We start from the raw sequence: 26,824 nt of genomic DNA, 5'->3' as shown, positions 1-26,824 counted from the left end.
GAATCCATTAATTGAGTCTTATGGGAAGAGAGTATGTTGCCTAACATAATTTCTTCAGATTGAACACGGATTGAGAACCACAATATTAGGATAGTAAAAATAGAGTCGCAACTCATGGACCGCAAGCGAGTATATTTGAATTTGACCCGTGTTATAGGCATTTTTGGAAGATAATTTTTCTGATGATTTCTATTTATAACATTCTCTTGAACATTGTTGTAAGCTTAATTTCTTCACTGAAGTGATAATCCTGACTATCACCTCCCAACTTGTCGTAATGATTTTACCCGATATCGTCATCATGAAATTTTCCCTTGACTTAGACTTTAAAAAAATCTAAAATAAAAATTAAAGGCTAGTATTTGTGTAAATAATTGCTTAAATATTACCGTGTGTCCTAGTGTGAATGTGTGTGTGAGTTTTATCCATATTTTGTGTGTTGTAATATTTTTTCTTGTCGATATTTGTCATGATATCATACCCGCTGCGCACGTAATTTTTGGTCGATTTTGCGTAATTTATTGTGCTCATAATTTATTTAAATATGAACCTTTAGTGAATTTTATTGGTAACTAAGGTAGAATAGGATCTTATTTATTAGAAAAAAGTGAATAAGTAAAGGCCATGTCCGTGGATGGGGAACGAGATGAAATTTGTAGACCTTACACAACCATTAAATCTGAGTCAATGAGTAACATGTAGATTGATGTGACGTCACATTTATATAAATAATGAGGAAAATATTTATTGAATAATTGTAAAAATCTATCAGTTGATAAATTTAAAGTATATGGAAGAGGATTTGAAGATAATTTCATGAGTGAAAATTTTATTTTGATTTTTCAATTAATGAGGAAAGAGTCAACTCAATCATTAATAATAGATGAAATCCAGAGGAGATAAATTTTAATTTTTCAAAAAAAATTTATTTTAATCAGAGAAAGGTATTCTCAAAAATTACTTTGATTATTTTACCTAATAAATGTAGGCTAACACATGTTTATATAATTGCAGATTCTCGCATCTGCCTATTTCAATGAAGAGAATCCCATGTTAATGATAACCCAAGGAGAAGAGAAAACAATTCAAATTCAGAGATTTTGTAAATTATTTATTTATTTATGAAGAGTGTTAGTTATAATAAAGGTTAAAACCTATTTTTTGTGTTCTTTCCATTTGTCCTTAGTCCTTAAGTTATCCGTGCCCTTAAAAATTTTCTGCACAGCCAATAAGCGAACGGTCTACCTCTGAGACTCTCGCTCACCGGCTGAGCTGCCCGGCAAAATGGGGGCAATACATACATACATTACATACACACATCATTATATACCGATATGCCTTTCAGCGTTCAGTCTGCAAGCCTCTGTGAATTTACTAAATGTCGCCACAATCCTCTATTTGCAACTAGTGCTGTGGCCTCATTTAGTTCTATACCTCTTATCTTTAAATCGTTAGAAAATGAGTCTAGCCATTGTCGTCTTGGTCTCCCTCATACTTCTCTTACCCCTCAAAACAGAGTCCATTATTCTCCTAGGTAACCTATCCTGCTCCAATCGCCTCACATGACCCCAACACTGAAACTGGTTTATGGACACATCGAGTTCACTCCTAACTTAGCCTTTATCGTCTCATTCCTCCAGCCAGCCATTGTTCCCACCTGTTTGTACCAGCATCATTTTCACTAATTTCATATCTGTTACTTCTAAATTATGAATAAAATATCCCGAGTCCACCCAGCTTTCGCTCCCATACAGCAAAGTTAGTCTGAAAACAACCGATGTAAAGATAGTTTTGCCCGGGAGCTGACTTCCTTCTTACAGAATACTGTTGATCACAACTCCGAGCTCACTGCATTAGCTTTAGTGCACCTTGATTCAATCTCACTTACTATATTACCATCCTGGGAGAACACACAACCTAAATACTTGAAATTATCGACCTGTTCTAGCTTTGTATCAGCAATCCGACATTCAATTCTGTTGAATTTCTTATCTACTGACATCAGTTTAGTCTTTGAGGGGCTAATTTTCATAACATACTCATTGCACCTATTTTTAAGTTCCAAGATATTAGACTGCAGGCTTTCGGCACAGTCTGCCATTAAGACCAAGTCGCCAGCATAGGCCAAACTGTTTACTACATTTTCACCTAACTGAATCCCTCCCTGCCATTTTATACCTTTCAGCAGATGATCCATGTAAACTACGAACAGCAAAGGTGAAAAATTACAGCCTTGTCTAACTCCTGTAAGTACCCTGAACCAAGAACTCCTCCTACCATCAATTCTCACAGAAGCCCAATTGTCAACATAAATACCTTTGATTGATTTTAATAATCTATCTTTAACTCCATAGTCCCCCAGTGTGGCGAACATCTTTTCCCTCGGTACCCTGTCATATGCTTCCTCTAGATCTATGAAACATAAACACAACTGCCTATTCCTCTCGTTGCATTTTTCAATTACCTGGCGCATACTGAAAATCTGATCCTGACAGCCTCTCTGTGGTCTGAAACCACACTGGTTTTCATCCAACTTCCTCTCAACAACTGATCGCACCCTCCCTTCCAAGATGCCAGTGAATACTTTGCCTGGTATACTAATCAATGAGATACCTCGATAGTTGTTGCAATCCCTCCTGTTCCCTTGCTTATAGATAGGTGCAATTACTGCTTTTGTCCAATCTGAAGGTACCTTACCAACACTCCTACTACTCTATGAAGCCATTTCATCCCTACCTTCCCACTATACTTCACCATTTCAGGTCTAATTTCATCTATTCCTGCTGCCTTATGACAATGGAGTTTATTTACCATCCTTTCCACTTCCTCAAGCATAATTTCACCAACATCATTTTCCTCCTCCCCATGAGCTTGGCTGTTTGCAACACCACCAGGATGATTTCCTTTTACATTGAGAAGATGTTCAAAATATTCCCTACACTTCTCCAGTGATTCCCTGGGATCTATTATGAGTTCACCTGAATTACTCAAAACACTGTTCATTTCCTTTTTCCCTCCCTTCCTAAGATTCTTTATTACTGTCCAGAAAGGTTTCCCCTGCTACTTGACCTAGCCTTTCCAGGTTATTACCAAAATCTTCTCATGACTTCTTTTTGGATTCAACAACTATTTGTTTCGCTCTGTGTCTTTCATCTACGTACAAATCCCTGTCTGCCTCGGCCCTTGTTTGGAGCCATTTCTGATAAGCTTTCTTTTTACGTTTACAAGCTGCTCTCACTTCATCATTCCATCAAGATGTTCGCCTTTTCCCATCTTTACACACAGTTTAGAATAGAATAGAACATCTCTTTATTGCCCACCCTAGTATACACCACCGGCTTACAGGCAATAAAGATAATGAAACACACAGAAACAAAAAATAAACAAACAATATCTACTATATATCTCTTAAGACTACTTAATTACATACTCTAACTAATTTGGTGGCGCCCGCACAGGTGGATTACCAGACCATGAGCTGCACCACCCTTCACTAGAACTACAACTAACTAACAGAAAAGAAAGGAAAAGAAAAAAAAGACAACTGGCTGTTCACGGTATCCCCTGATATGGAGAGAACCCCTCCCACCCATGATACCACTATTAGCCACACCCGTGGGTCAGATGTCATCCCCACCTAAACCTCGTTGGCAATGGGCTTCCCTCCCATTCTTTGCGTGAAGAATCCCTGAAGTGGATACCAGTCTATCATGTGACCCGTCACGCTCTTATCTACTGCCCCGCCTGCTAAACCGAGTCATCTTACATACACATTGCCTGCTCCCATCTTTGACTCTCCAGTACCTCCCTGTGCGTTGCGTGACGAATCCCTGAAGCAGATACCAGTCTATCATGTGACCCGTCACGCTCTTATCTACTGCCCCGCCTGCTAAACCGAGTCGTCTTACATACACATTGCCTGCTCCCATCTTTGACTCTCCAGTACCTCCCTGTGCTGACATGCTTATTCTTTTCACCTTGGGATGGGTCTGTCACACCCCACCCTTCCACCTCTTATATCCCCCTCCCATCCTTTTCCAAATCTTTCCATCTCTCTTTCTCGCTTACACCTGTTCATCTACCTTATAGTAACTTATCCACTATAGTTACACACTGCTTGCTTATTTTTAACATTATGTCCTAGAGTTAAAATTTCAAACACCTTTTAACAACACTGAACTTGTCTACAGTTCTACCGTTCCTTATTCCTCACCGATCTTTCATCTTATTTCCAACTCTTAGTCTAAAAAAAAACCACTAACTAAATGCACATTTCTTTACATTACCATTCAATACACCTGTTCATCTACCTTACTGTAACTTATCCACTGTAATTTACACACTGCTTGTTTATTTTCATCCACTATGTCCTAGAGTTAATATTTTTAACACTTTTAATAACACCGAACTTGCCAACAGTTCTACAGTTCCCTTACTCCTCACAGTTCTGTCATCTTATTTACGTCTCTTAGTCTAAAACAAAAACACTCACTAATTGGACATTTCTTTACATTACCAATTCAATTATTATACCATCTCTTTACAGGTTCTCTCTCAACTTACCTTCATCTATCTAATTTCTTTATAACAAGGTTTTCCTACTTCACCTTATCTAGCAATTACTTACTCATCACTTATTAGAATCTTTTATTCATACTTACAGGCTTCTTCTTTCATGTTTAGATTATCTATCCTATAACACATTTATCAACTCATCCTCGTCCCTATCTAACTATTTCAACTCTTTTCTTAATACTAATATCTAAAATCCCTTCTTGTCATTACATTAACTGAAACATAATCCATTCGACAACGTAATACAATCTTCTTTCAATATCTACAATTTTCTTTTTATAATACATAGGTTATAAACTTCATGGTTCTGATCCGTATTGAATTGCAAGTACAATGTAAGTATTAAATTAATGTAGTAATGGTCCACCTTTCAATACTATGTAACTACTGCAAGCTATTGAAATACTGAACAGATAAACGCTGACTCAACTAAGTGTAAATAACAAGGATAATGGGCGCCACCTGCAAAACAATTGCAGGAATATTTAATTATGTAGAGCAACGAGCCACTCCCTCTCCCAAGGCGACGGTCATCAGGCTGACGAGGCTCCAGACTTACTTTATAACCTTACCTGTTGCTATATAACCCCTGAAATTAAATTTGGGTAACATGCCAGGTTCAGCCTTACTCCACTGACAAAAGACTCACTTTAAGTTTGATTCTATGACTTTACTCCCAGAATAAGAACTAATATGTGACAAACACCAACAAAATCAACACTTATGCAACCCACTTAGTGCTTGCTGTTTACATAGAGCAAATATACACAATACTACCCAGCAAAATCATCTCTTCACGAGATTTACTCGTTTGCCGTCTACAAAGGCAAATTACAAACCATTAAAATCACCAATAAAATATAGAACATCATTATACTTTTAACATACCTCCAGGTAAGAGCCCCACTGCACTCCACTGTTACCGTGAATCCTAATCTGGTAGAGAAAAGTACGACGACTATTTCTCTACATATGGATGCAACCTTCTTTAAGAAGAGCATCCCTAACCTTATTTACACTTCTTCGTCGACGTCTTGAATTCTTTCCAATTGCTGGCTGGACAGAAAGCGTTACATGTCTGGAGGCAAGCAAACAGCAAAATTCTCCATCAACTGAAGCTGCATACTCGGGTGACAAGTTGCAAACAAACACTTTCTTTTACAGAAAGTCCACTGCAAAGCCGGTAAGTCGTCGTGATTATACCCTGTTCACTCCGTAACAGATACTCACGAACAATAGCAGATCGTATAGCAAACTGCGCAAATACATAGCTCCCGCAGACCGGTACAAATGAGAAACACACAGAATCAGCATCAGAGTCGGAATAATGATCAGAATCAGAATGAGAATCAGAATGACTCGCCGCACACGCGTACACACTTATATATGCTTGCTACACATGGTTATAGCGTCCTGAAAAGTTTACTGGTAGCAACGCTCACACCGGCACTTCTTCCCGCGTCTCTCAGTCAACCCAAACCTCGCTCAAAACAAAGCCCTCGCATTGGCTATCGAGTATCTGATGTGACATAGAACGTCCACTCATGTATGTCCACATTGATTCACTCCAATTCATCAACCGATACAACCTGCCGTACCCCGTGTTTCCAAGCCACTTGTTGCAACACATCCAACTGACTTCAACCGTCCTTCCCGATATAGTCGCAGTTTTCTTGGTTGCACAATCCTTACGGCTAGGCCCTATTTACAGACTCTTACCCAAACGGAAATTTACACATAATATAAATATAACTACACATTCTTCTTATAATATTACGTTTTTACATGGTAAATAAACAGAATTACATGATTTTAACATTACAAATTATATACGAAAATTTCCTAACCTAAAACTCGGGGATCGTACATACGTACGGTTACAACTATAATATGTAATATTCTAAATTACATTAATTAGGGACTAGTTTTGGCCAGGGCTGGCCATCTTCAGCCTTAATGTAAAACACCTAATAACTAAACAAATGTACATGCACACAATTGACATAAAACAAATGAAAACAAATATATACAAAGTGACATTAAAAACTGGGATGGAATTATGAATAAATTTGAAAATGAACTAGGTTCTAACATCTTGAGTTTGTTCATCACATTGAGAATAATTTCAAGTATTAATTTATATACACAGAACTGTTAGTTCTAATACTGCTGGGAACTGGTAAATGTTGATCCTGTAGTTTGTCATCAAATCTATTTGTGTGGTGTTAGCTATATGTAATCCATTGGACACTGCTGTAAATAACCACTAGCTGACGCGGAACTGTTAAATGTTGTTTCATCCTCAATCAAAATAATAAATGAGATGCTCTCGTGGTGCTTGTTAAATCTTGCTGAAAATGTTGTTGGACACTGTCAGGACAGCACATGAAGATGTGGTTAACACAGATACATTGTGTCTGGTATAAAATTTTTGCGCTTCATTGAGGTGCCCATGAAGTTAACCTGATAAATTAGATAAAATTAAATTAATGAATTGAATGAGAGAATGTGTTAGTTAGATGGCATAGGTTATATGAGACTTACCTCTCAATACAGCATGAGGTGTGTGGTCTATTGTTGAGTGTGCTTCAGAACTAACTGTTGTGAGATTCAAATGAAAAGGAAGGAGTGGGGAGGGGAAGGTGAAGGTGGGGAGGGGGTGGGGGTGGGGAGGGGTGATTAAGGTGGGGCTGAAGGATGTGGGAAAAAGGATGGCTGTTGAGGAAATGTGCTGTGAATATTATGAAAAACTGAATTATGACTTCTTGGTTTGACATTGCTGAAAATGGGAATTAGAAGGTCAAAAAGGATATTAGGTTTTTCTGAAATTTCATTAAGATTATGATTTGGGTTGAAATATTGATCTAAATGTATGAAGCAGCTTTCAGTAATGTTAAGGAGGGGTCCTTTATTGATGATTTTGAGAATTTCCATATCTTGTTTTATGTCTGTGAATTTGTGCTCATAGTCATGCATATGCTGTCCTACAGCCGAAAATTTACTGTATTTCAGGGCATTGACGTGTTCTGAGTACCTTATCTTAAAATTTCTCCCGGTCTGTCCGACGTAAGAAGAATTACAACTGTTGCAAGTGATCCTGTATACTCCTGATTTTGAATAACTATTGAACTTGTTTATGGATGTGGCATTATGTCAGATTTGTGGATTCCTATTCTTTGTTTTGAAAGCTACTTTTACATCGTGCTTTTTAAAGATGTTTGTGACGTGGTAGATTTGTTCGTTGAAGGTAAAGATAGAAAGAGAGGAGTTGTTTTTCTTATCTTTTTTCAAGGTGGTAGAAGGGCGGTATTTATATTTATTGATTATTTTTTCTATAAAGAATCTGCTGTATCCATTGGATTTAACTATATGGCGAATAGTGTTCAACTCAATTTTTGAGGTCTCTTTTAGACATTGGAACAATGAAGGCTCGGTATACCATGCTGTTGTATGCTGCTCGTTTGTGAATTTGGGGGTGTGAAGAATCTTGACGGATTGTGGTGACTGTTTGGGTGGGTTTTCTGAAAATCTTATATCTTAAATAACTTGGGTGTCTGGTAATAGTTAGGTCTAGAAAATTTATTTTCTGTTCAATTTCAGATTCAAGTGTGAATTTTATATGTGGGTCAATGTTATTTAGATTAATGAGAGTGGTAGCTGCATTTGTAATGCTCTCATCCATAATTACTATGGTGTCATCTACGAATCTTGCCCAGAAAAGATGTTGTTAAAGTTATTATTATCATCAATTTTGGTGTGTTCTAAAAAATCCAGGTAGATCTCAGCTAAGATACCTGAGGCCGGTGATCCCATAGCCAATCCTTCTTGTTGATAAATAACATTATCGAAAGTGAAATAGTTGTTGCTGATAACTAACTTAAGAATAGACATGAAATCCTGTATTTCTAGTATACTTAAGCCGCTGTATTTGCTTAAATTGTTTTGAATGATGGGGTATATTTGGAGGTTTGTATGCTAGGATACATGTTTACAATATCAAATGAGTGGAGAGAATGATTGGATTGAATGTTAAATTTTTTCAATTTATCTATCAGTTCTTTAGTGTTTTTGACGGATTTGTTCAATAAGAAATGATAGTTTCTTCTTAAAAATCTTTGAATGAATTGCAATGTCTTGTATAAGGGACTTGGTCTGTAGTTAATGATCGGGCGAATGGGGACACCGGTTTTGTGTATTTTGGGGAGGTAACTTCTTCGAATATACAACAGCAAACTCAAGAAGCCAGCATTCAACTGATAATTCTTCTTTATAACATCTTTTAGTGCACACTGGACTTTTAATGCTATACGGCACACTGAACTTTATTCATAAATAAACAACATAACTTCCGCTCAGTGCTTCGTCAATTGGAAGAGTTATTATTTTTAATATATTGCTGCTCAATATCCCACATGGTATGTACTTTTGAAAAGACTGTACTTGTGTTTACATTGTTTATTTTTTCTTCGATATTTACGCTTTAATTTACTGCAGGCTGATGATGACCTATTACTAGGTCGAAACTACTCCCTATATAATTTAAACTATTTACATTTTGTATTGAAAAGGTGGACCCAAAATAATATATTAATTTATTGTAAGTGGTATGTGATTGTAATAATAATAACTTACTGTTATTATTTCAATCAAATATCAATACGGACCAAAAATGATATTTATTACATGTAATTACATGTAAGTGGTATGTTCCGAGCTGTCAGTGGAGAGTTGGCGTGGAATGACATTAGTAGACGAATAAGTTTGATTGGCGTTTATAAAAGTAGGAAAGATCACAATATGAAGATAAAGTTGGAATTCAAGAGGACAAACTGGGACAAATATTCATTTATAGAAAGGGGAGTTAGGGATTGGAATAACTAACCACGGGAGACGTTCAATAAATTTCCAATTTCTTTGAAATCATTTAGGAAAAGGCTAGGAAAACAACAGATAGGGAATCTGCCACCTGGGCGACTGCCCTAAATGCAGATCAGTATTGATTGATTGATTGATAATTGACCTCTAGGCTACGCCGAAACATGTCCTATGTATCTTTTTAGACAGACCCTTTATTAAATGGCAAACTTTGTATTGATCAGGTGAACTTTATACAATTAAATTCTTTTATAATTTTTTCTTAGATGGTATTCAGTGCTTCCCACACTGTTGGGAGCGTGTGGCGAATGTTGCTGGGGACTACTTTGAGGGTCTTTAGACCCAGTTTTGTCATGTAAACTGTATGTGTGCTGTGGTGTAATGTAGGTGTGCTTGACTGTAATTATTTTTCATCATGAAACCTGTATTGTCCTGTATACTACCATAATGAATATGTGAGGCACTATGTTTGCATGTTCTTCAGTGTCCACACATGTGGTTCACAGCTCATCCTTTCATCTGTATATGTCTTATTTTCCAAGAAATAAAATAGTTGCAATGACTTTTGCGCCAACCCTAGTACTGTATATACATCAGTACAAAAATACTTTTCACTGAAAGCTTAAACAAAACTTTGCAACCTCGCTCTATCAGAGTACTTTACTTTAGGCATCTTGAAACCAGACTGAACTACTCATTAGCGGATACCAAAGGATACTGTGGAGGGGCATAGATGGTTTGTGGTTGAAATTCCTTTCTAGCACTCCACAGAATAAGGAAACTGTAAGTTGCCCATCAGCAAGGAGAGGTAGAGAAAGAAGTAGCTATTAGTTTCTTCCTCACACACAATGAATCATACTTTTGGCATGTCAAACGGACACATGCTATTCCAGGTATATCTATAGAACCTTTCACTCGTAAGGTATGACAGCACATTCCTGGTAAATCCTGCTACCACCGAGGGAATGTAGCCAAACAAACTTCCCTTCAGAGTGCTGCACAAACATTATGAAATGTTGTTTAGAACAATATATGGTGAAAAGTTAAATACTACCTAATTATGACTCAAAGTATGTTCTTATTCAATAATATGGCCACAATGTGACCTAACACTAAAATATGGCTAAATATGCACTTCTCTCTCTCTCTTAGTCCAACCCTTCGTAAGGGTGTAGTGGCATCACGCGACAATCCTTTTGGTGATCTTCCTCCAGGAGTCTCTGCTTTGGGCATGGTGACTTGCTTGCTGCAAGCTCATCCTGGTCAAGTTCTTGATCTGGTCCATCCATCGTAACGGCGCATGTCCTCTAGGTCTTCGGCCTTCGACTTTTTCCTCTATGATAAGTATTTCCATTGCCTCCTGTCTTCTGGCAATATGACCAAAATATCCGAGTTGTTTTTGGTTGATAAGGGTCGACAGTCTTGTTCTGATGCTGTGCTGTCCATGGTATTTGCAGTAATCTCCTATAGCACCACATTTCTAGAGCATCAATCCAGCGGCGATCCGCCGTCTTCATCGTCCAAGTTTCTGCTGCATAGGTCGCGATAGGGAAGATCAGAGTTCGCATGAGGGTGAGCTTTGTCTTGGAAGTGATGGAGGTATCCTTCCAGATGCGAGTAAGTTTTGCTGTTGAATTTCTCGCAATCGCAATGGGCTTGCGGATCTCAGGTTCACAATCTCCAGTATTTGTGACAATAGATCCTAGATACTCGAAGTGACTGTCAACCTCATAATCCGCAATTCTTGTTATGGCAGGTCTGTTGTTATTAAAATATGCACTTACACGACCAATAAAAATAGTTTTTTTGCGTTCACAATTGTTGGAAACCTGCTTAAATTAACTTAATTATGGAAAATTAAGCCAGGATAAAAATATGACGTCATAAAAATCCGAGCCCTAACTATTGCCATCCTGTTGGCATTCTTTGACTATTCCATTCCGGTGGTGAAAAGGAAAATAAGGAGAGGATTTGAGGAAGTTGTTAAAAAAAACGGTTGTTGTATGTGGTTATAATCAGTATATGGGAGGAGTTGATGTTTCTGACCACTACATGAGCTCATATCCCTTTACGTGTGTATCAGCTAGGTGGTGGCGGAAAATGTACTTTTTTTTTTTTTTGCTTTTGGAGGTATCCATCGTGAACACCTACCTATTCTTTAAGAATTCCAGCCTTAGAATTAGAATGATGCATGTGAAGTTCAGGATAGTAACCCAACGTGTTGGGAACATCTGAAACACTTGGAAGCGGAAAAGGGGCAGGCCATCCACAACAGATGACGAAGTGCAACTAGGCTAGCTGTATCTACTTTATCCCCATCTCCAAGGGAAAATGAAGGTTTGCAACAATAGGACGACAGTTGCTAGGGGGTAGGCGAGAAATGATCCACTTCTGCACAACCTGTGAGAAGCAACCAGGAATTCACCCAGGACTGTGCTTTGAACAGTAGCACACCCTCCAGAAATTCCGAAGAAAATGTGCAAACACCTATCAGTGTCTTTATGTCTCTGTGTACAATATTTTTGCAAGTTGCACATGTACAAATTTGTTGTAAATAAGTAAATAAATATTTAATAATACATTCCCTAATGTGACAAAAACGGACGGAAATAATATTATAAGTTGAGAGATGTGGCTAAGAAGATGTTTGAGGGGAAAGGTTTAACACCTCACCTTCCTCAGCATAATACGTAAGAAAGGTAAATGTACTGACGATTTGTTTGGTTTTGTGTTCTTCAGTGAGGTGTTATGGCATCCATCTTGCACACGATTTTCAAAATCCTATGTGATCTGTAACAGTATGGTAAAGAATGGACACTGAACATTGTGGGAACAGTAGGGAGAGTGACAAAATTGTGCACCTTCTGTCCCCACAAAGTTTTGCTTAAACTGTGCACACCAAGTCCTGTGTCAAGATACAGATGGTCCACCGCTCTGTAGGATGTCATAAAAAATGTTCACAACCTTCAATAAACGTTCAAACCCATTTCCTCAGCATTCCATATTGTATAGGCATGTCAACAGATCGTGGAAGCCATTGCGCATCCATAACATTGCAACTGCAGCGCTGCACTGGAAATCTAAGGAAGCAGTACTTAAAAAACATGTATGTTCCAGCCAGGAACTGTTAAAATAATATGTAATGAATGATATACTTACTCTTGATTCTGAAATGCTATAACTCCCATTTCATGGATTACAAACGGGTCCTCAGGTGCAATACTCTGTGCCTGGATGAAGAATTTATCAGCCAATTTCACATTGTTAGTCAGACCACACTCCAATCCAATGTACAGCAATGGTAAATGGCAACTGGAAATATAACATTTGGTACAATTAAATTCTTCTGAAAAATACACTGATGATTGTAGTTCATTTGTATACGACAGATAAAACATAGTACTGCATTATTGTTTGCTTCATGTATTGCAATGATAATGACACTTTTGTATACACAAAGTTGTTACTAGATACTTCTTATTTATGTCTTCATAGTAAAACAGCAATATTTTACATTTAAGCCAAATACAAAAACATAGGATGAGAATAGGGACATATTATAGAATAAAATAAAATAATAAACTCAGTTCAAGAATTCAGATCACAGTCTCCACGACTCTCAACGCTCACCTTAAAGGCACCTAATAAAATCTATACTATAATAAATGCCCATGCTCCCACTAATGATAAAAACAACTCCTCAAAAGACCAGGAGGAAACAGGAGAATTTTGGGACCTATTGGACCAGACCATAGATAACATCCCCAAACACCATATAAAATTATTGATAGGCGACTTCAACGCTCAACTAGGCAGAGAAAGAAAATACCGTGACATCATCGGAAAATGGCCAGCACACAAGAAAACAAATAAAAATGGAGAGAGACTAGTTGACCTGTGTAGAAACCATAATTTAATCTCAAAATCTACATGTTTTAAGAGGAAACCTCAAAAACTCAAAACATGGAAACACCCTGACTACACTAAAGGAGAATGGCAACTGGACCACGTCTGCATGGACAAATACCACCACAAAGAGATCTATAACGTCAAAGTCCTCCGAGGAATAGACACAGGTTCAGATCACTACGTAGTTAAAATTAAAATTAAACTCACTCCCCAGAGGAGACAACAAAAGCAAGCCCTTAAAACTAAAAGAAAAATAGATCCTACCCAGCTAATCAACAACAAAAATTACCAGAAAGCAACTGAAAAAATAAAAATCACAGACAAACTTGAAGACTTAGTACACAACCTTAAACAAATTGCAGAAGACCTAGCTCCAATTAAACCACGTAAAAAACACCAATGGTGGAACAGTGAATGTGATGAAACAGTGGAGAAAAGACATCAGGCATGGCTATTACATCAGTCCCAAAAGACAGAAATATCCTATCAAAAGCTAGTAAAACAGAGAAAAGAAACTACCCAAGTCTTAAGAAGAATAAAAAGACAACATCATAAGGACACCCTGCAGTTAATTGAAGAACAGTTCAGTAAAACTAAATCAAGGGACTACTACAAAACCTTCAGAAAGCAGCTCCAAAAATATGAACCCCCGACCCTACTGATGAAGGATGAAGATGGTAAGCTGGCCCATAACAATAAAGACAATGCAGAAATTCTGGCTAAACATTTCAACAAGGTTTTAAATTGTGAGGAACCTACAGAACTCCTTCATTTGGACACCAACACCCCGATGAAAACATCACCAGAAAACATCAATCCCCCCACAATAAAGGAAGTCTACCAGGCTCTGAATAAATTAAAAAACTACAAAGCGCCAGGAGAAGATCAGACCTTTGCGGAAATCTGGAAATATGCAGGAAACTCAGCAAAAGTTGCCCTCCATCAACAACTTGTCTCTATCTGGATTAAAGAAGAACTACCAGAACACTGGACAACAGCCCTCATTCATCCTCTGCACAAAAAAGGGGACAAAACCGACCCTAATAACTACAGGGGAATCTCTCTCCTAGATATAACATACAAAATATTTTCAATAATCATCCTTAATAGGATAAGTTTACAACTTGAGAAAGAACTAGGAGAATATCAAGGAGGTTTCAGACCCTGGAGGAGCTGTCCTGATCAGATCATGAGTCTTAAGTTGATAATGGACTATAACAGGAGAAGAAACAGAGATATGGTGATAACATTTGTAGATTTCAAGAAAGCTTATGATTGCATCCATAGAGAATCTCTGTTTAAAATTTTAAGACACCTTGGACTACACCCCAAATTAATAAACATGATAAAATTGACTCTCACCAATACCAAGTCAAAAGTGAAGTTTAGGGGTGAAACATCAGAGACATTTGAAATTAAAACTGGACTACGGCAGGGAGATGGGCTCTCACCACTATTATTTAACTGTGCTCTAGAAATGGTAATGAGGGAATGGTTTAGAAAATGTCCCCCCAAAATAAAGATTGGCCGAAAAATCAAAACAAATTGCCTGGGTTTTGCTGACGATTTAGCATTACTAGCAGTGGACATAAAAGAAGCAAAAACCCAGATATCAGAACTTCAAAACATTGCAAATAAAATTGGCTTGAAAATATCATTTGAAAAAACAGAAATTATGCCCCAAAAACCAACACAGCTAAAAGAAGTCACCATAAATGGTAATAAAATCAAAATAGTAACTCAGTTTAAATATCTTGGAGAAGTAATAACACATAACTTAAATGAAAAAATCTCAATCCAAGTAAGAACAAATAGATTAGCTAAAGCACAAAAATTAACATGGGATATCTACAAAAAGAAATGTCTATCAATAAATACAAAAATAAAACACTACAACACAGTTATAAAACCGGAAGCTACATATGCAGCAGAAACACTCTTTTACCTGAATAAACAATCAAAGACTGACAGACTTCAGAAAATTGAAAGGAGGATTGGAAGAACCTGTATCAACAAAAAATATCAGAAAGATGGACAGTGGCGGTTAATACCTAACAAAGTCGTGTACAAAGAGCTAGAACCCATTACAGATACTATGCGTAAGAGGAGACTGGGATTCTTTGGACATATCATGAGGATGCAGGACTCGAGACTTCTGAAACAACTAGTACAACACAATCTCGTCTCAAAAAATACCACAACAGGATGTAAATGGATCAGAGAAGTAAGAGAGGATCTGAAGGAAATAGGCCTTACAACAGAAGACACCAAAAATAAGATAAAATTGAATACAAAACTCAAGAATACAAACCTCCGCTTTACCCTTACACAAAACAAACCAACAACACGCACATTTTCAACTGAGGAAAGGGCACGAAGATCGGAGCGTCTGAAGAAGTACTGGGAGGACCGCAAAGCCCGAACAATCCCTTCAAAGAGACCTGAACGACGGACTGACTAAAGTGATCCTATGTGGTCATAAAAGAAGAAGAAGAAGAAGAAGAATAAACACAATGACAAGTTATCATCATAAGAGGGAGTAACAGAAAGAGGAGACAAAGACAAACATGAAAACACAAAAGGACAAGATCTATCTTCACACACTACTATCTTCACGTAGATAGGCTCTCTCCTCATCAAACACAGTTCTTTTCTTCTTAGTAGCCAACAAGCTCATTTCTTTTTTTGCTAGGGGCTTTACGTCGCACCGACACAGATAGGTCTTATGGCGACGATGGGATAGGAAAGGCCTAGGAGTTGGAAGGAAGCGGCCGTGGCCTTAATTAAGGTACAGCCCCAGCATTTGCCTCGTGTGGAAATGGGAAACCACGGGAAACCATCTTCAGGGCTGCCGATAGTGGGATTCGAACCTACTATCTCCCGGATGCAAGCTCACAGCCGCGCGCCTCTACGCGCATGGCCAACTCGCCCGGTCAAGCTCATTTTTGCTTCCCAGCTTCATTAAGAGAGTTTTAACACTCACTGAGGGGATGTCTTGACAGATCTTCTGTCTTGACATGGGGCATGTAGGATTAGAAGAAAGCTGAAGGAAGAGAAAGGAAGGGAGACAAGGAATATGGCTACAGGACAAACACAAAGGAAGAAATGGAACCCAATGGATCAATGTAAGTTTAATATTAGAAAGGAACAAATAAGTGATAAGTCCTATATAAAGAAAAGAACATGAATATGAGGAACATATACAAGATAAACACAATAACAGGTCAGCATCAGAATATAGAGAGTATCACAAAGAGGAGACAAGGACAAACATTAAAACACAGGACAAGGACAATCTCCACATCTTCATGTACTGTCCCTTCAAACAGATCTCTCTCCTCAAAAAAAGCCCAGTTCTTCTACAGCCATTTCTTCTCAGCCATTCACAAGCTCATTTCTGCCTCATGGCTTCATCAGGAGGGAGGCGCAAGACTCACTCAGGGTCACCTTGATATATCTTCAGTCTTGGTATAGGATGTGGAAATGAACTTATTTGGGGCTGAGAAGAAATGGATACAGAAGATCTGGGACTGATCAGTGCATGAAGATGTGGAAAGTGTCCTTGTCCCATTTTTTCATTGTTTCTCCTAGCCTCCTCTTTCACTGGCTCCATCTTCCAATGCTGACCTCTCATTGTGGTCCTATTATGCGTTCCTATTTTTCTATGTAAGACTATTTGCCCCATGTTTGTTCCTTTCCATGACTTATTTTAGATTAAAGGTGAGTATCTGTTAACTTATCAGTAGAGGCACCTGTTTTTCGCAAAGCATGAAATCGTGAAATTTTTGCAAAATATTACAAATTTGGCTCAAAGCGCAAAACTATTTACGTTTAAGCAAAATTGCAAAATAATTAAAAAAATATTCGGAATTGCATCATTTGAAGTTTACAATGGATATTCGAGGCAAGTTGTAGGAATAAAATCTGATAATCGATGCCACAATCGACTTTATACCCTTTCGATAAATAACGAAAGATAGTCTATCGATTATCGCTAAATTAGCTTCCTGTGAAGGGAGAAATTCATCGTATTAAGTATTCATAATTACATGTAACGTGACGGTGTATTTCCTCTTGCCTGTTGAAAATCGCTGCTGATCGGTGTGTGTAATTTCCTATTATCTGCTCAGTTTATTAAAATGGTTAGTTTTCGATCGAGAAAATGAATTTGCATCGGAAGGATTTTACGTGTTTGACAAAACTAGAAAGATACTTATGTGCAAATACCGCATTGTGCGAATTGAGTGGCAGAGAAAGGACACGTGCCTGAAGCATATTAATAACAGTTTCACATAAGAACAACTAGGAAAAAGCACTAATGACGAAACGCATCAGAAGACAAGCTAGTCTCACAGACACTAGTTCAGCGGCAAAACGAGCAAAATATGATAAAGACGCATTCATTTTATCTACAACTCAAGCTTTTATGGAGGCAAATATTCCACTGGAAAAAGTTGATCATCCGAAGCTGAGAGAGTGGATGGAGAAATATATACCAGGTTTGTGTAACACTATACATTTTTTCTGAGGAAGAGATGTGAGGTGGTTTTTCTAATACCTTTGTGCGGCTATGCTAGTTTTCTCGTTTACTGACATTTAGGCCTAGATAATAATGCATGCTGGGTCCCTCATTTACTTACAGTTATAAATTATTTAATTAGTTCAAATTATGTTAAATAGCCCTCTAACAGAAAGCCTATTGATTTTTTTAAGGTGCTGGAGATTTGCCCATAGCTGGAAGATTGAGGGAAGGTTCTGTACTCCGAATCATCAAAGAGAAGGAGGAAAGATTAAAAGAAGCCGTGAAAGGTGAGAGAGATTCAATTCTTTGTGATGAAACGACTGATAAAAAAGGCAATGTGTATTTATAGTTCTGATAAAAGTGCTTAGTTGTGGTGATAGTACAGTTCAGATGTTATTTTTAGGGGGAGTGAAAGTTACTGCAAATGCTAATGCTACGGAATGTTCACAAGCAATTATGAGTATAAATCACAAACTTGAAATTCGGTACCAGAACGTAGTTTCTGTAACTTCAGATTCAGCACGTTGCATGGGCAAGTGTATAAACGCAATTAGGGTTCTAGGGTTGGGTACACCGCAGTGCTTGGCTCATAAACGGAATTTGGTGGGCAGTGTGTGGGCCGTGGAACTTAGTGCTTTGAATCAATGTGTTGTACAGGTAAAAACACATCTTTAATACACGAAAGGGAAAGCATGCATATATCCAATTCTTGAAACAGAAATATGAAGATGAACCCACTAAAGCTAAACTCCTTCCAATTCCTGTGATCACCAGGTGGAACTCATGCCTTAAAATTGTTGAGTACCTTGGAGAATGTATTCTTTATCTAGTAGACTTTGTTGAAACTATTGAAGAAAAGAGTGTTGCTGTGAACTATTTTAAAGCCTTGACCCCAAATGAAGTAACAAAAATTCATTACCTAGCTATTTTCCTTGTTGAGCATTGCTCAAAATGTTGTAATTTGCTGCTCACATTAGAGAGTTCCAACATGCCGTTAATTCATGTACTTAAATCTAAGCTTAGTGACCTTTCAAAGGGCTTTAAATTTCTAGAGGACGCACTTTTTGAGACAACCTCGGATAAACTTTCCAAACTACAAACACAAATGCAGACTCATTTAACATCTTTGTTTCAATTTGTAGATAGAACAAGCCTGAAAAACTGAAGAAATTAATACAGTTTGACACAGGAAAGTTTATAATTTCTTATCTCAGTAAACTTTTTGATCGAAGAAGCATAATGGAAGGTGTTTTAGAAAACAATGAACTCTCTCGTCTAATAAAGCAAATTCCCATCCTACAAGAACTTTCAACTTAAGAATACCTTGAACCATGCATAGTGTTTAGGGATCTAGTTACTAGTTCATGTAGAGCAGGTAAAGATATTGATGTGATTGCCATTCTTCTTTCCCCAAATCCAGAATATAAGCATTTTATGGAAGCTGCAGTGAAGACCTTATGGATCCCGCTCAGGAATGTTGATAGTGAAAGGGCATTCTCAAAGTATTGTAATGTAATGTCTGACAGTAGAAGAGCTCTAACTCCCAATAATATGGAACTTATGGTATCTGTCTTTTTCAGACTGATATGTAAATTATATTAGTTAGGCTAGGCCCTACTTGTTAGAGTGACAGATGATACAATTTTTTCAAACTTCCATGATTTGATATAATGTGTAATAACTCATGTATTTATATATTTATGCAAAAATATAACGTTGTAATACTGCAAAAATGCTATCAAGTAAGTTATTGGTTTACCTTTTATTGCTGAAAAGTGGAAATAAAATTTAGCAAAATTTTCAACAAAATAAAATAAAAGTAGCTAAAAATATACTGAAATAACTGTTAAAAAATGACAAAATTAGGTAAAAATTTTCAACACAAACAGGTGCCTGTTCTCATAGGCATAGGCACTGCTGGTGGCCCCAAGTAACCTATGCAGTGGCCTCCACGGTATGCACTAGCCATCCGTCTTGGTAGGTGTGCTATTTACCAACTGATGAGCTCAACTCAGCACACTGGGGCAAAACACTGGCAACCAGGAATGAGTTAGCTCGTAAATTTATTATGTCCTATAACAGATCAACTATATTGGTATTATATTAAGCGGTATGTTCCGAGCATTCAGTGGAGAGATGGCGTGGAATGACATTAGTAGACGAATAAGTTTGAGTGGTATCTTTAAAAGTAGGAAAGATCACAATATGAAGATACAGCTGGAATTCAAGAGGACAAATTTGGGCAAATATTTATTTATAGGAAGGAGAGTTAAGTATTGGAATAACTTACCACGGGAGATGTTCAATAAATTTCCAATTTCTTTGCGATCATTTAAGAAAACGCTAGGAAAACAACAGAAAGGCAATCTGTCACCTAGGCGACTGCCCTAAATGCAGATCAGTGGTGATCATTTGATTATCCCCATTCTGCTGCTGCTTTTCCCGCTTTATCTCACCCGTCTTATATGCATTGTGTTCGTCAACTGGATGATCACTTTCAGAGGTACCTTCTCTGCAAGGACAGACCTACCACAAAAACTCTCTTCCGATTCTTTCACACACAACTTATACAGACTGTCATTTGGAATGCACATAAATTTCACATCAAAAACATCCTTCCTCTTCCAAAAATATACTACAATCCCACATCTTACACCAGTGCTATTCCACACGTCATTCAGATCTTTCATACTAGTTTCAGCATCAGATATTCCACTAAACATATGTTTGAATAGACTTACAGTTGTCTCATATACATTGTCACTCTCATTTTCCTTAAATTTTCCCCCACACACCCAAATAATCTCCAACACAACTATTCCTCATAAAATCTTCAAACCCCGAATCCACATAATATTTATCACCTCTCTTATAACTTCTATTATGCACAAAATGTGACCTGACCTCCCTTACACAAACGTTTTCACCTGCAATAGTGACAGTTTTAGTCCACTCACTCTCATTCAACATACCAACTTCATCTCAATCTCCATCACACAACTCTTCTCACACATTCCCTCACTCACACCTGGATTCCTACCTACTTGCTACCATAATTCACTTGCAGATCCCCATCATTATTAATACATTCCCCCACAATTACTCCATTTTCCATGCCATTCATCTCTGCTCCCACTCATACATGTCATTAACACTGTTGCTCTTGACCCTCTTAATGGAAGCTTCTTTAATCTCAAAATCATCACTACTCTGACACATTATTGATGTAACGTTAATCTCCTAACTTACATTAACATCCACAACACATATCTCACTCAAAGACTCCTCCACCAAATAACCTTCACCACCTTCATGAAAAACTTCCTTATCAATTTCTGCAACTTCCTCAAAAGCACCGATTACCACAGTGCTATCGCCATAAACATTTACACATAGTAAGTGCTTCAAGAAATCTTCCTTAATTTCTTCACACCCCTTATCCCTAGAATCTTTCCGATCATCACTATCCCTCCCTACATTATCAATCCTCATGCTACTACCCCAATCATTAATTGCCACACTCTGCTTATCAATTACCTGCCCTAATTCACTTATAATTCACTCATTGATCTCCCCCTTAAAATTTTACCCCTCTCATCAACTGATTTTCGTACGTAGTCCTTTCCATTCATTTATAACCTCACTAAACTACCCACTTATTTCAGCCATGCGATCCATTAGAGTCTCACCCAATCATTATTACCCCCCAAACTACATTGATTTTCCCCACTACTCCTTCCCTCTCCTCCCTCTATCACTGCAGATAAGAAACAGTTTCCCCAAACGGTTCACGCTTATTACTACTTCCACTCTGTACACTTGTGCTTAAACTATTACTGCCAGTATTTCCACTCACAGTCATTAAACTCCTTTGTATCTCTCTACTTCTTAACCTCGAAACATCAGTTTCACACATCGAGCTAGAAAGAAGACTATATAGAGTGGCTAACAAGGCTGCTACAGTGCTCTGGCTGGTGCCAAGGCGAAATAGCGATGCCATAGTTAAAACGCCATCCATATAGTTTCCTCCACTTACAGTGCGTTACTTTTAATACATCAGATCGAATAAATAAATTGCATAAATTATGCTGTCTAAATGTATGGCATGCAATTGCATAACCTGTAGAAAAAAACCACAAAGGATATATATTTCAAATAAGATTTTTAGTAAAGTACAGTTTTTGACGGTCAGCAGAATTACGTTACCTGTGCCTGTAACACAATCCAGCATGTGTGCAACAAGCTTTCTTTTATTTCCTTTTAGGAACTGACCAAACAGTGAAACACAATAAACAGTTTCTTGCCTGGCTGAGTGGTAGAGCGCTGGCTTTCCGAGCCCAAGTTGGCATATTTGGTATTTGAAGGTGCTCAAGTACGTCATCATAGGATATAAACTTCACGGTTCCGTATTGAATTGTAATTACAATAAATTATTAAATTAATGTCCTAATGGTCCACCTTTCAATAATATAATATGCAATATTCTAAATTACATTAATTAGGGACTCGTTTTGGCCGGGGCTGGCCATCTTCAGCCTTAATGTAAAACATCTAATAACTAAACTAATGTACATGCACACAACTGACATAAAACAAATGAAACAAATATATACAAATTGACATTAAAAACTGGGATGAAAATATGAGTAAATTTGAAAATAACTAGGTTCTAAAATCTTGCATCTTGAGTATGCTCATCATCGAGACTCTTTCATGTATTAATATTCACAGAACTGTTAGTTCTAACACTGCTAATCATTACAAATTAAATTGTAAACAGGAACTGGTAAATGTTGATCCCGTAGTTCATCACCAAACCTATTTGAGTGGTGTTAGCTAAATGTACAATATAACTATTTATAATAGTTTATTTAAATCCGCCTTGATCAATACACTCATTAAATGAAAGAAACATTATTTATTAAACCATACATGTTTCGGGAAATCTCAACCATTCCCTTCATCAGTGGTTAGATCAAAGAATAAAACAAAACATTGTGTCATTATGTTATTCTTTGATCTAACCACTGATGAAGGGAATGGTTGAGATTTCCCGAAACATGTATGGTTTAATAAATAATGTTTCTTTCATTTAATGAGTGTATTGATCAAGGCGGATTTAAATAAACTATTATAAATAGTTATATTGTACATTTAGACCAGTCAATACGGACCAAACACAATATTAACCTATCATGGTTAAGTTTATTAACAGTGGTGTTAGCTATACGCAAGTCATTGGACGTCGCTGTAAATAACCACCAGCTGACAGAGAACTGCTAGATGTTGTTTCAACACCAATCACAGTAATAAAATGAGATGCTCTCGTCATGCTTGTTAAATCATGCTGAAATGTTGTTGGACATTGTCAGGACGGCACATGAAGATGTGGTTAAAACAGATACATTGTGTCTAGTGTAAAATTTGCAATTCATTGCGGTGCCCATGAAGTTAACAAGAATAAATTAGTAAAAATTAAATTAACCCGATGAGTGCTACGCCCGCCTATAGACGGGCTGACGCGGCTGGTCCACCAGTGCTACGCCCGTCTATAGACGGTGCGCGAGAATTTTAATTTTTTTGAGTTTCCCAGTTCATTTTCGATTGCGAATTTGATCTCTGACATGTTCTGCCATCTGTTGGGCATTTCGTAGAACTAATTGATCAGAGATTATAGCTTCGGGAAGCAACTTACAGAGCTTTTTGTAGATGTCTGCGGAGTTCATCTGTGATGTAAACAAATATGGTGGATCAACAATCTATTTGCTCATGTAGCGATGTTATTTCCGACAACAGAATCTTTCAGTTATTAACCACAGCGGAAAGTGATTATGGAGATGATCATTTTAAGGAATTGTTAAGCGATTTTGAAAGTGGGAGTGATAGAGAGTGTGCCGAAAATATTGTATGTAAGAGAGAAACAGAGCGTCCTTATAAACGAACGAAGAAAAACACGGTGATTACAAAAGTTATTTTATCACTATTTTTGTGGCGGACGGATTACTTTTCTTCACCAGAGTTTCAAGTAACTGTGACAGGCTGTGAGGGCCAAGTAGTGTTTGATGACGACCCGAAAATCATTGATTTTTAGAAACTATTTTACCAGTGGAGTTGGTGCAGATAGTTGAACAAATCGGCATCACAAAAAAAACAGTAGAAAACATTTAACTATTACCTTATTCCAAGTTTGGAAAGTATTTTAAAATATCAACTTATATACTTCTAAGAAGTTACATGTATTAGCTGCCTACAGAGTTTAGGAAATAATATTATTTTGGGCTCTTTACTTTGTATAAAGATAACGCTCACAGCAGCACATAAGTGTAGGATTTCCCATTTGCATTTAGATTTATAATCAACCAACATTTATAAATATTTTAAGCTAATCACCCCACTGATAAGTTAAGAATTGAGGCTTCTACAAACTTTTTTATGTACGAATGAAAAAACTCAGCACTGAGGTACCAAACAATCAACTGGTAACTCAGCACTTAAAAGGTTAATGAATTGAATGAGGGAGTGTGTTAGTTAGATGGCATACGTTATATGAGACTTACCTCTCAATACGGCATGTGGTGTGTGGCCTATTGTTGTGTGTGCTTCAGACTGTTGTGAGATTCAAAGGAAAGGAAGGGGCGGGCAAGGAGGGAGAGGCGGGGCAAGGGAGAGGGGTGGGGCAAGGTGTGAGGTCGTGGAGGAGAGAGGAGGGAAAGGTCGTGAAGGAGAGGGGGGAGGGGAAGGGGGGGATTGCTTTCTTCTTGCTATTTGCTTTACGTCGCTTCGACACAGATAGGTCTTATGGCGACGATGGGATAGGAAATAGCTAGGAGTGGAAAGAAAGCGGCTGTGGCCTTAATTAAGGTACAGCCCCAGCATTTTCCTGGTGTTAAAATGGGAAACCACGGAAAACCATCTTCAGGGCTACCGACAGTGGGGTTCAAACCCATTATCTCCCTAATACTGGATACTGGCCGCACTTCAGTGACTGCAGCTATCGAACTTGGTTATTTATTGATTCTTACAGTCCTGATGCATTAAGTTCAATGATTGTATCTATTAATGTTGAGAGTGCGTACTGTTTTTAAATGGGCTTGCACCAATGTTAATCAGTCTGGGTTCTACTAAGTATGGTATAAGGGGCTGCATAATCCAATGGGTCATGAGTAGAGACGAGAATTATAGGCACTAAAAATAGTTAAAATAGGCAGGCATATAGGCTCTTAAATTAGTCAAAATAGGCATGTAAATAGGCACTAACGTGTAAAATAGGCAACGAAATAGGCATGAAAAAACACTTATAATTTAATAACACATTCAATAACTATAAAAGGAATGTACAGCAAGGAACTATTCAACGTTTTCCGGTAACAATCTTGTTCTCCTGTCGGGCAGAATGTTTTGTACTGAGAGAAAGTTCTTTCAGCATCACAGGAAGTGATTGGACAAAATTTCAATGAAGCCACTTCAACTAGTTTTAGTTCAACTGCTTCATCTGCCTCACCTCGTAGCACCCTGGCTACTTTTACCATCGCTTTCTGTCATAGATTCTGCTGCAGGACTCTTATGTAACTTTTTGCTGACAGCAGCTACCTTCCCAGAGGTTCGCTCAGAACTTTTCCTGACTTCTTCCACAACCCTAATTGACTCAACCAGAGCATGCCACTCTTATCCAACTCGTTGATTCCTTCCGGCAGCTTTTTGAAGTTTGAAAGTGCTCCAGTTTATGCAGGGGGATATTAGGTCCCACCATTGCAGTGCACAGGTCTATAGAAAATTGTTGTTGGTCGCTGTTCACAGTGGACTGGCAGAAAAGCTGCGATGACGCTTTCTGTACTCATGTCAAATGCATCACAGTATTTCTATGTTGATCTATATGGTATCTTTTCACATTTGATCTGAAAAATAATAAAATTTACTTAAATTACAATGTTCCTATATCTTAAAATTCTACAGCTGGGCTAACTGGCAATACTTCTTAGTATATAACATGCATTTGTTTCATAAAGAAAGAGAAAGACTATTAGAGGTGATGTTTCTAGAAGTACAAAACTTTAAAGTAGGAACAAGAAAATTCGTGACTGACGTGGAAATATGTCCTTAAAAATGTAATTTTTCTTTGGGTACTGTCACAGACACACTTCTTCTTCACAATAAATCACACCACGTTCTGAAGATAAAGCGTACGCATACAACAGTTCACATCGAGAAGGAGATATAAGGGATATGAGTTGTGCAACGTAGTTCAACGTTGATTAATTCTCGCATATGTCTTGGAAGGTTGAAGGGGTTGAAGGCTTCGAGGTCAAATTGCTCCTTGTTTCTCCTGACAGAAATTTCCCAAAATCTATTTCTGGTGACTTCCAAGAATTCCCATTTTTTTTTTTTTTTTGTTGTTCGTGGAGTAAACAGATCTTGAGAAATGAGTAGATAATTTTTTTTGCTATTGGCTTTACGTCGCACCGACACAGATAGGTCTTATGGCGACGATGGGACAGGAAAGGGCTAGGACTGGGAAGGAAGCAGCCGTGGCCTTAATTAAGGTACAGCCCCAGCATTTGCCTGGTGTGAAAATGGGAAACCATGGAAAACCATCCGAGAAGATAATACTGTCGAGCACATCAGTTACAATATAATACACTGGAAGAAAATCGGCTTCTTTAAAATAGATTCAATAGGCAATTATACTCTAAATAGGCACAAACACCTGAAACAGGCATTTATAGGCACAATAAAACCAACAAAATATAGCTTTAAAGGACCCTAAAACGGATTTATATCTCAAAAGCCTACGTTTCTGAACACAGGAATAAAATAGGCAAATTCCCGTCTCAAGTCATGAGACTCAGTTAATTGTCAGTGACAAAGAAAATGATAACCATAGCAGGACTACATAATTCTGAACAACTGGCAATATTTTGGAGGTTTCATCTGGCAAAGTTTTGT

General features: G+C 37.7%; 1 protein-coding gene across 4 annotated transcripts in view; it reads right to left on the bottom strand.

The window, feature by feature from the left end:
* The window catches only part of Cdc16 (cell division cycle protein 16), a 300,876-nt gene that overhangs the window by 78,898 nt on the left and 195,154 nt on the right, over positions 1 to 26,824 (bottom strand). For all 4 annotated transcript variants that reach the window (XM_067137914.2, XM_067137918.2, XM_067137916.2 and 1 more), the window contains exon 9: positions 12,610 to 12,762. In XM_067137914.2, the coding sequence (XP_066994015.2) occupies positions 12,610 to 12,762 (153 nt within the window). The remainder of the gene's footprint in view (positions 1 to 12,609; positions 12,763 to 26,824) is intronic.

The sequence above is a fragment of the Anabrus simplex genome, chromosome 1, assembly GCF_040414725.1.
Source record: "Anabrus simplex isolate iqAnaSimp1 chromosome 1, ASM4041472v1, whole genome shotgun sequence".
Taxonomy (NCBI): domain Eukaryota; kingdom Metazoa; phylum Arthropoda; class Insecta; order Orthoptera; family Tettigoniidae; genus Anabrus; species Anabrus simplex.
Note: the sequence above shows the minus strand (reverse complement) of the source record. Positions and strands in the feature narration are given on the sequence as shown.